The 11055-nt window shown below is 39.5% G+C and overlaps 1 protein-coding gene across 1 annotated transcript; it reads left to right on the top strand.

The window, feature by feature from the left end:
- Positions 1-4940: 4940 nt before the first annotated feature.
- On the top strand, positions 4941-7980 carry LOC120023318 (L-threonine 3-dehydrogenase, mitochondrial-like). Its single transcript, XM_038967337.1, has 8 exons — positions 4941-5121; positions 5643-5685; positions 5881-5951; positions 6118-6267; positions 6386-6558; positions 6990-7080; positions 7180-7449; positions 7835-7980. Exons 1-8 carry the CDS (start codon positions 4941-4943, stop codon positions 7978-7980), a joined length of 1125 nt encoding a protein of 374 aa, XP_038823265.1.
- Positions 7981-11055: the final 3075 nt, after the last annotated feature.

Raw genomic sequence — 11055 nt, 5'->3', positions numbered from 1 at the left:
GAGACACTGGAGGCTCATCCTGGTTGATTGACTGTTGAGGGAGAGAACAAATCTACTTTTATTGCAAGACATTTCTGCTCCTATGGACATCAAATTGCATCGCATACTGTGAAAGTTCCTCATTGTTAAAAATGTTTCTCTCATGATGACACATATCTACTCTAACTACCTTTTTTATACTGTTTTCACTGCAAGTCCAGATTTTGTTTTCTAGAATTTAGAGATCAGAGAAAATGTAATGTGTATTATTGTTCACTATCACACATTTCACAAGATGAATTCAAACGATTTCATAGCTTATTTCTTGCAGGACTAATGTGATGTCCTTTTAACCTTAGCCTAGTACTATGATGCATTCCAGGACAAAACACATATACACTACCGTTCAAAAGTTTTAGAACACCTACTCATGTTGCTTACAGTATCAGGCTACCTACAACACATACAGTACCAGTCAAATGTGTGGACACACCTACTCATTCAAGGTTTTTTTATTTATTTTTACTATTTTCTACATTGTAGAATAATAGTGAAGACATCAAACTATGAAATAACACATATGGAATTATGTAGTAACCAAAAAAGTTCTAAACAAATCAAAATATATTTGAGATTCTTCAAATAGCCACTCTTTGCCTTGATGACAGCTTGCACACTCTTGGCATTCTCTCAACCAGCTTCACCTGGAATGCTTTTCCAACAGTCTTGAAGGAGTTCCCACATATGCCGAGCACTTGCTGGCTGCTTTTCCTTCACTCTGTGGTACAACTCATCCCAAACCATCTCAATTTGGTTGAGGTAGGGGGATTGTGGAGGCCAGGTCATCTGATGCAGGACTCCATCACTCTCCTTCTTGGTAAAATATCCCTTACACAGCCTGGAGGTGTGTTGGGTCATTTGCCCTGTTGAAAAACAAATGATAGTCCCACTTAGCCCAAACCAGATGGGATGGCGTATCGCTGCAGAATGTTGTGGTAGCCATGCTGGTTAAGTGTGCCTTGAATCATAAATAAATCAGACAATGTCACCAGCAAAGCACCCCCACAACATAACACCTCCTCCATGCTTTTTGGTGGGAAATACACATGCGGAGATCATCGGTTCACCCACACTGCGTCTCACAAAGACACGGCGGTTGGAACCAAACATCTGCAATTTGGACTCCAGACCAAATTACAAATTTCCACCGGTCTAATGTCCATTGCTCGTATTTCTTGGCCCAAGCAAGTCTCTTCCTCTTATGATGTCCTTTAGTATTTTAGTTTTTTATTTCACCTTTATTTAACCAGGTAGGCCAGTTGAGAACAAGTTCTCATTTACAACTGCAACCTGGCCAAGATAAAGCAAAGTAGTGCGACACAAACAACAACACAGAGTTACACAAGCGTACAGTCAATAACACATTAGGAAAAAAAGAAAGTCTATATACAGTATGTGCAAATGGCGTGAGGAGGTAAGGCAATAAATAGGCCATAGTAGCGAAGTTATTACAATTTAGAAAATTAACACTGGAGTGATAGATCAGCAGATGGTGATGTGCAAGTAGAAATACTGGTGTGCAAAAGAGCAGAAAATTAAATAAAAACAATATGGGGATGAGGTAGGTATATTGGGTGGGCTATTTACAGATGGGCTATGTAAAGCTGCAGCGATCGGTTAGCTGCTCGGATAGCTGATGTTTAAAGTTATTGAAGGATATATAAGTCTCCAGCTTCAGCGATTTTTGCAATTCTTTCCAGTCATTGGCAGCAGAGAACTGGAAGGAAAGGCAGCCAAAGAGGTGTTGGCTTTGGGGATGACCAGTGAGATATACCTGCTGGAGCGCGTGCTACGGGTGGGTGTTGTTATCGCAATGGTTTCTTTGCAGCAATTCTGTCACGGCATTCAAGAGAAGAAGATGAGGACCAAGGTGCAGCGTGTTGCGTGTTCATATTTAATTAAATAACCGAACACTAAACACGAAAATGACAAAAGAATAACCGAAACAGTTCTGTTTGGTACAGATACGAAACAAAAAACAACTACCCACAAACACTGGTTGGAACAGGCTACCTAAGTATAGCTCCCAATCAGAGACAACGATAGACAGCTGCCTCTGATTGGGAACCACACCAGGCCAAACACATAGAAACACAACAACATAGAAAAAAGAACATAGACTGCCCACCCTAGTCACACCCTGGCCTAAACAAAATAGAGAATAAAAAGCCTCTCTATAGCCAGGGCGTGACAAATTTGACCATGAAAGCCTGATTCACACAGTCTCCTCTGAACAGTTGATGTTGAGATGTGTCTGTTACTTGAACTCTGTGAAGCATTTATTTGGGCTGCAAATTCTGAGGCTGGTAACTGTAATGAACTTATCCTCTGCAGCAGAGGTAACTCTGGGTCTGCCATTCCTGTGGCGGTCCTCATGAGAGCCAGTTTCATCATTGCGCTTGATGGTTTTAGCGACTGCACTTGAAGAAACTATCAAAGTTCTTGAAATGTTCTGTATAGACTGACCTTCATGTCTCAAAGTAATGATGGACTGTCATTTCTCTTTGCTTATTTGAGCTGTTCTTGCCATAATATGGACTTTTACCAAATAGGGCTATCTTCTGCACAACCCCCCTACCTTGTCACAACACAACTGATTGGCTCAAACGCATTAAGAAGGAAAGAAATTCCACAAATTAACTTTTAAGAAGGCACACCTGTTAATTGAAATGCATTCCAGGCGACTACCTCATGAAGCTGGTTGAGAGAATGCCAAGAGTGTGCAAAGCTGTCATCAAGGCAAAGGATGGCTATTTGAAGAATCTCAAATATAAAATATCTTTTGATTTGTTTAACACTTTTTTGGTTACTACATGATTCCATATGTGTTATTTCATAGTGTTGATGTCTTCACTATTATTCTACAATGTAGAAAATAGTAAAAATAATGAGTAGGTTTTCTAAAACTTTTGACCGGTCGTGTATCTTATTGTTTTTGTTAATACATTTTTCTTTATTCTGATTTGGTTGATGTGTGTTTCTGTTGGGTTTTAAAGACAGGAATCAGAAGTCCTCTTCCCAGCCTTTGACTTATACACCACACGCTACACCTGAGGTGACATATATTACACCAAACTGTAGTAAGTAGCATAATGCTTGTTGTCACTTGTCAAATATATTTTGATCCCTTCTCTGACTCTGAAGTAAGCCTCTACGCTCCAGTCCTGCTCAAGCCAAACTCAGCTAAACATTTCTACACAATACAAATCCACTGTGAGCAGCTAGTCAGCATGTTTGCCCACATGTATTGCCTTGCAGGCTGGATATTGTAGTCCTTTACAATTGAGTCACGCCCTCTTGCGCTCTTACATCACAACAAGGAAAACCACATATCCCAGCATGACTTTCATCAGCCGTTTATCTAGCTTTACCCAATGGATGCTTGGTGCGCTTAATCTGTGACCAATCGGAGGGTAATCTTTTAATTCTAAGAGTTAACTACCATGAAAACCGTTTTACCAGCGCAATTTTCATAAATTCGTTTTGTAACATAGCGTGAAATGCGATTGTGCGATCTGTAAAGTCTTCAGTTTGGGCAACAGGTGGTTGGCACGAACAGAGACTTATTGCAGGTTTTTGTCAGCACACAGGTAACATGTTGTTTTGTATCCATTCTACTTCTGAAAGATAACGCGTGGTGTTTCAGTCAATATGAATTGTATAAAGTTTATGTTTTAAAATGGGCTAAACAACAATGTTACATAACTAACCTATAGCCTATCACGGTCAACTAACCTCTTCATTGTTGTACGGATGTGTAACTGAAAAACAGCTTCTATCTCAAGGCCGACTGTTAAATAGACCACTAGCTGGCCTCCATCCAGTACCCTGCCCTGAACTTAGTCGCTGTTACAAGCAGGGTACCACCCGGTTACTCACCCCTGCACCTTCGAGGCTGCTACCATATGTACATAGACATAGAAAACTCGTCACTTTAATAATGTTGACATACTGTTTAACCCATTTCAAATGTATATACTTTATTCTAGTCAAGGCCATCCTATTCAACTATTGCTGTACATTTACTATTCTATCCACGTATTCTTCAGATATACTACATATTCTATCCACACTAGGTCCATAATGTCTATACAGCCCATCACACACAAACACAGACACACACACATATATACATATATATATATATACATATATGCTACTCGCTGTATATTATATCTGCATAGTCAGTTCACCCCCACCTACATGTACAAATTACCTCAACTAATATGTACCCCTGCACACTGACTCGGTACCGGTTCCCCATGTATATAGCCTCGTTATTGTTATTCTTATTGTGTTGCTTTTTATTATTACTTTTTATTTGTCTACTTGGTAAATATTTTCTTAACTCTTCTTAAACTGCACTGTTGGGTTAAGGGCTTGTAAGTAAGCAATTCACGGTAAAGTCTATACTTGTTGTACTTGGCGCATGTGACAAATACAGGTTGATCTGATATATATATATATATATATATATATATATATATATATATATATATATATATATATATACACACACACTCTGGACTCCTGCATTGCTCGTCCTAATATTTCAATATTTCTTAATTCCATTATTTTACTTTTAGATTCGTGTGTATTGTTGTGTATTGTTAGATATTACTGCACTGTTGGAGCAAGGAACACAAGCATTTTGCTACAGCCGCAATAACATCTGCTAACGTTACATATGTGTATTCGACCAATAAAATTTGATTTGATTTTTCCATTGCACTGTTCAAATTGTAATTTTTGAATTAATCCATAGAATGAACCGTGGCTATGGCCTAAATGGTGTCATTCCTACTAAGTGAGATTGATTTGCCGGATGAAATAGATAACATAGCCTATTGTCTTTGATCCAACTTTTTCCACAGGGGCAACAGCTCCACATGCTACCGGGTATGCGGTTCTGTATGCCCTCCGCGGCAGCTCTATTCGGATCGTTGTGCCATGGCTGTCGCAGCCGGGCGCGTAGTTTGTCATTCCGCGGCTTTAGTGGGTCGCCCCGACAGAACAGCCGCTGGAACAGTCAGGATTCAATTGACCTACCTACTGCGGAGAACCCACGAATTCTCATCACAGGTTAACTATTTTTTATTATCTCAAGTAGCAAATAACACTTTATGGCCCATAGTCTATAGATAGGCCATATAGGATGTATATGTGTTTATGAAATTGTGTAAAATCTGTTTTTTTTTATTATACAAGCATAGGCATGCTGTCATTCTAGTTTTTGTCATTTCGAGTTGTTTTCACTGTTCAGTAAGTGGCAATCCTCTTTTCCTTAGTACAATAGGCTGTGAGTAGACTGGGGACAAAAAGGCCCCAGCAAGTGACCACGGGCAGAATAATAGACTGAGGCCAGTTTTTGTCTGTACATAAAGCTTTGGTGAAATCAAAAAAGGTTGCAGCCTGGTTGAAGCGGAATATGACAAAACATCCAGCCCTACTTTTTTCTGAAATTGTACATAAGAAACACATTTTCACCATATATTCTCTGAGACCTTTTAGCAAATACAAATGGACAATTGAGATGGTGTTGTTTCATGAATGCTTATGAATTCTGCATTGTATTATCCATTATTTTTCTCTTCATGGTTAAGGCGGCCTTGGCCAGTTAGGTGTGGGGCTTGCAGAAATCCTGAGGTAAGAAAAAACTAAAGAGCAATCTTTTCTTCAATGCTGATTTCTTCGATGTTGATAGCCTGAATATTCCACAGATTGTAGAATTCTCACTTAACATCTAGTTTACCTTCTGGGGTTGGGCTCCTATCCAATTAAATTCCGTAAATTCCAGGAATTAACTGAAATGTCATATTTTAATTGAATATCAATGTGTAGGAAACAGTACGGAACAGAAAACGTTATCCTATCGGATATTAAAAAGGCTCCACCAGAAGTGTACAGAAGTGGTAAGTTTTCTTAGTTGGACCGATCAACAATTCTCTATTGATCTCAATGTCCATGCACATCTCCATACTGCGCTTCTCAAATCCTCTTCTTTTCTGGAGAAAATAACATGTCCCCTGCCTTGAAGGGGAAATCCGTAGTTTGTCAATCTCTTCTCCTCTCCCTCAGGCCCGTTTGTGTATGCTGACGTGTTGGACTATAAGAACCTCAGAGAGTTGGTGGTGAATAACCGCATCACCTGGCTGGTGCATTACAGCGCTCTACTCAGTGCTGTGGGAGAGGCCAATGTGGCCCTGGCACGCAAGATTAATATCACAGGTCAGCTCCAAATTCACACACACACGCTACCGCAGTATCCAGGGCAGTATCACAGTATCCGTTTTTGCAAGGTTTGTATGTTTTTGTCTAAAGCTTCACTCCTTGCTGTTCTTTCTAGGCCTTCATAATGTGCTGGACCTGGCTCTGGAGAGCTGCTTACGTCTCTTTGTCCCTAGCACCATCGGAGCTTTTGGCCCTTCTTCTCCCCGTGACCCCGCACCTGACCTGTGTGTCCAGAGGCCTCACACCATTTATGGGGTTTCCAAAGTGCACGGCGAACTGATGGGGGAGGTGTGACCTGTTATGTTCACACACACAAATATACACACATCAACACACAAACAGTCATAGATGCAGTCATAATGCGACCACATTGCTGTCAAATGCACACTCTTGCATACACACAACCTGCCGGTCCTCTCTTAAAGCAAGAGCACACAACCTGCCGGTCCTCTCTTAAAGCAAGAGCACACAACCTGCCGGTCCTCTCTTAAAGCAAGAGCACACAACCTGCCGGTCCTCTCTTAAAGCAAGAGCACACAACCTGCCGGTCCTCTCTTAAAGCAAGAGCACACAACCTGCCGGTCCTCTCTTAAAGCAAGAGAGTTTTCACATGTATATTTTTCAGAGAAAGTAAGTCAATTAATTAACATAGTGCAGATTAAGTGAAATATGCTTTTGCTGGTTATTTGCTTTGATTGTGTTAAATCTCTCTCTGTTAGTATCTTCATCACAAGTATGGACTGGACTTCCGCTGCCTACGCTATCCTGGCATCATTTCAGCTAACACACAGCTTGGGGGAGGAACAACAGGTAACCCATATTTATCATATAATCATTTATTAAAGTATTAATGCCATAGGGATATATTCCAATACATTCTGTGTACTTTTTTGCTCTCCTTTCCCATAGACTATGCTGTCCAGATTTTTCACGATGCACTCAGCACAGGTCACCACGAGTGCTATTTACGCGCTGACACACGTCTGCCCATGATGCACATTGGTGACTGCCACCGTGCGACTGTGGAGTTCATGCAGGCCCCGGAATTCCAACTGTCACTGCGCACGTACAACATCGCTGCCATGAGCTTCACCCCTGAGGAAGTTGCCACGGAAATCCGCAAGCACCTGCCCCACCTCAAGGTCACCTATAACCCTGACTCTGTCCGCCAGACCATTGGTATGTTCATTGTTCACCTTATTGGTGTGTGTCTGACTGTCTGTGGAGTGTTTTTAATTGTTATTGAACCTCAAGATGTGTGATTTGAATTAAGCCATAACAGAAGTATATGGAACGTTTTCTCCTTCATGGTGTATAGGCTAGAGTAGATATACATTGTATTTTTGTAGTAGTATTAAATATTGTACGCCTTACATGTCAGCCTTTCTCTCATCCTTGACCTCCTACAGCATTGCTATTTCAAATCGAATCAAATCAAATGTTATTTTATTTGCTCTGGGTTTGCTTCACACGGTCCCCAGTCATGAATCATGTCATTATTGGGTCTTATGAAAGTTGTGATGTGTAAAATAACTCTTGGCCATGATTGTTCCCTGGTGTGTAGCGGACAGCTGGCCAGTGAGGTTTGATGACTCCAATGCACAGAGAGACTGGGGCTGGAAGTCGACTTATGGGCTTGAGGAGCTCGTCTCAGACATGCTAAGCTCCATCCGTGACAAGAAGACCAACGCCGGACTGCCAGTCAGCTAGCGGGCCCCACTCACAGACACTGACCTGCCAATCACTATTCCCTTAAATCCACTCCATTCTGGGTCTGCCTATCACAACAGACCCTCTTTAACCATCATTTCCAAACCAGGAACCTTTTGTATGTCAGGAATATTCTACAAATAAACCAGGGACTATTTTCAAACCAGGAGTCTTCAGCCAGAACCACTCAACTTGTCACGACAGTGGACACTGAAACCACACACACACACACACACACACACACACACACACACACACACACACACACACACACACACACACACACACACACACACACACACACACACACACACACACACGGTAGGCAACAAGCACACGCTCTCATAATAGCAGCCTTACTCATTTCAGGGAATCATACTGTCAATCATTCTCTTCTGTTGTGACTTTCTTCAGTTTATGTTGTTTTAATTGTGATAGAGATCATTTAAGTACCATAGCAGGTTTAACATAAGCCTCAAACCTCTGGGGGAAATAGGCTTCAGGCAAATAATTTTACATATAGTTAAGTCAAATCAAATTATATTTGTCACATGCGCCGAATACAACAACCTTACAGTGAAATGCTTACTTACAAGCCCTTAACCAACAATGCAGTTTTAAGAAAAATAAGTTTTAAGTAAAAAAAAAAAAAAGTAAACAAAAGTAAAATAAAAGAAAAAAATAATTAAACAGCAGCAGTAAAATAACAATAGCGAGCCTATATACAGGGGGTACCGGTACAGAGTCAATGTGTGGGGGCACCAGTTAGTCAAGGTAATTGAGGTAATATGTACATGTAGGTAGAGTACCCCTACCATCAGTTTACAGTATCTCAAGGGGTTGGCTTTCATTTCCCTCTTGGCCTGCTGCATTAGGGTAGTATAGAGGGCATAGTGAAATGACACAGCAGCAGTGAGAGATATAGGGGAACCTATCAAGCATAATGGATGCAGAAGAAACAGAAAATCCACAATGTTTATAAAAAGGCCTGCCTTTACAACACAACTTCAGAAAATGTTCAAATATCTTCATATTTCTTTACAGGCACAGTGTTATTTTGGGTACAAATGGGTACCAAATATATTCAGAATTGAAGCCTTATTTTTAATGAAAGACATTAGAAATATATTTGTGGGTAATGAACAAAATTGCAGTGTACTTTTGATCAGAAATTGAATAAATCTCTTAATTTGCTCATTCTGTTTTGTTATTTGCTGTTGGGGGACTGATTTATTATGGCAGTATTCTAGGCTACTAAGCGGTAGGCCTACTGTGTGTTGATGAACAGACCTTGGCCTACAAACATTTCGCTACATCTGCAATAACATCTGCTGAATATGTGTATGTGACCAATAACATTTGATTTGATCATTCAATAATTTTGAATTTCATCATAGGGTTTCATAACTCCAGCAATATTTTGAGCTACAATCCAAAGAGAACGGTGGTGAAAAATATATTACATTTCATTAGGTTTGATTGATACATAACATACAGTTGATTGTTAGAATGTAACATTGAGATAGAATGTTGCTTACAGTATCAGCCTACCGACAACACATACAGTACCAGTCAAAAGTGTGGAAACACCTATTCATTCAAGTTTTTTTTAGTTTTTTTTACTATTTTCTACATTGTAGAATAATAGTGAAGACATCAAAACTATGAAATAACACATATGGAATTATGTAGTAACCAAAAAAGTGCTAAACAAATCAAAATATATTTTAAATTTGAGATTCTTCAAAGTAGCCACCCTTTGCCTTGATGACAGCTTTGCACACTCTTGGCATTCTTTCAACCAGCATTGGGGAAGGTATTGGTATGTGTTAATTGTAGGGGTGCCCATGGGGCTGGGGATCAGAAATGTCCTGTGCAAGAGAGGCAGTTTGATGTTTCCAGGGTAAGAGTAGTGCAGAAGTTGTCATATGCTGAGGCAGTGAAGAAAGTAGAGGAAAATGGGTCAAGGGGGAGGGATCCTGAGAGGAGTGGTGTGAGTAGTAGAAATGTACCAGTACAGAGGATTAACCAACAAGTGATATATGTTTCAGTTAAGATGAGATTTTTTGCATTTATAGCAATGGTTATCAACTGTACTGCAAGGATGGAACGTAAGGGGTAAATTGAGGTTGTGGTGGCAGCTGCAGAGAGGTATTTGGGTGTGCGAGATTTTGCGTCAGAAGAGTTACAGGGTGTGTTAAGTGGTGGTGTTCCATCCTTTCAGGCTGTAGGCCTGAAGTAGGACTAAATAGATTAAAATAGTGGAGTAGGGTGGTGTTTATTTTTGTATTTTATTATTAGTATATATTTATTTGTGAGTGTAGTTAGATGGTAGGGTATTTATTTATTTATTTTTCAAGCAACGTATAAGGGAGTTATACTCCAGTCTAGTAGGTGGCGGTAATGCAACATTTATTGGATGTCAACAGCCGTTAAACCTCATCGAAGAAGAAGAACCTGTTTTTATTATTATTATTATTTTAATTAACAACTAATCAATACACAAAGTACATGGAACACAAGTATATGTAAAGAATATACAAAGGACAATTGGGCTAGGGGGTACAGTATCACATTACACAAGGACCTTAAGGAACATACATACACTTATTCTAACAGCTTTTTTGTTGGTAGAGTATTTAATTGTCTTAAAATATAGTTACATTTTTTTTGTAAGGTAATAAATCATGGTGTTTTGTTAGTAAATTTACATTTGTGAATATGAAATTTGGCCAAAAGAATAATGAAATGAATTACATAAAATTGTTTCAACTTATTTCTATTGTAGGAAAATAATCCAAACAGTGCATCTCTCCACAATAGTGTAAAATCTTCATAAACGTGTTCAATTATAAATCTACTGATGTCTTGCTACAGTTTCCTTACATGAATACAATGCCAAAAAATATGCAACACTGTTTCTGGGTGGTCATTACAAAAGGTACAGTTTGAATTGATGTTTTTCTTAAACTTCTTCATATAGTGGTTGACAGGATAATATTTATGAATACTTTTAAAATAAATGTCCTTAATTTTGTTATTAAGTAGGTATGTGTGTGGCAACATCCAAACTTT

Source organism: Salvelinus namaycush, chromosome 28 (assembly GCF_016432855.1).
Source record: "Salvelinus namaycush isolate Seneca chromosome 28, SaNama_1.0, whole genome shotgun sequence".
In the NCBI taxonomy this organism is placed as follows: Eukaryota; Metazoa; Chordata; class Actinopteri; order Salmoniformes; family Salmonidae; genus Salvelinus; species Salvelinus namaycush.
The sequence above is the reverse complement of the archived record's forward strand: the minus strand, read 5'-3'. Positions and strand labels throughout refer to the sequence as shown.

Bases quoted from the DNA above. Each gene is read 5' to 3' on its own strand.
- LOC120023318 (XM_038967337.1), top strand. From the start codon at position 4,941: ATGCGGTTCTGTATGCCCTCCGCGGCAGCTCTATTCGGATCGTTGTGC. The intron at 5,952-6,117 runs GTAAGTTTTCTT...CCTCTCCCTCAG, and splicing joins ACCAGAAGTGTACAGAAGTG to GCCCGTTTGTGTATGCTGAC. The intron at 6,268-6,385 runs GTCAGCTCCAAA...TGTTCTTTCTAG, and splicing joins ACGCAAGATTAATATCACAG to GCCTTCATAATGTGCTGGAC.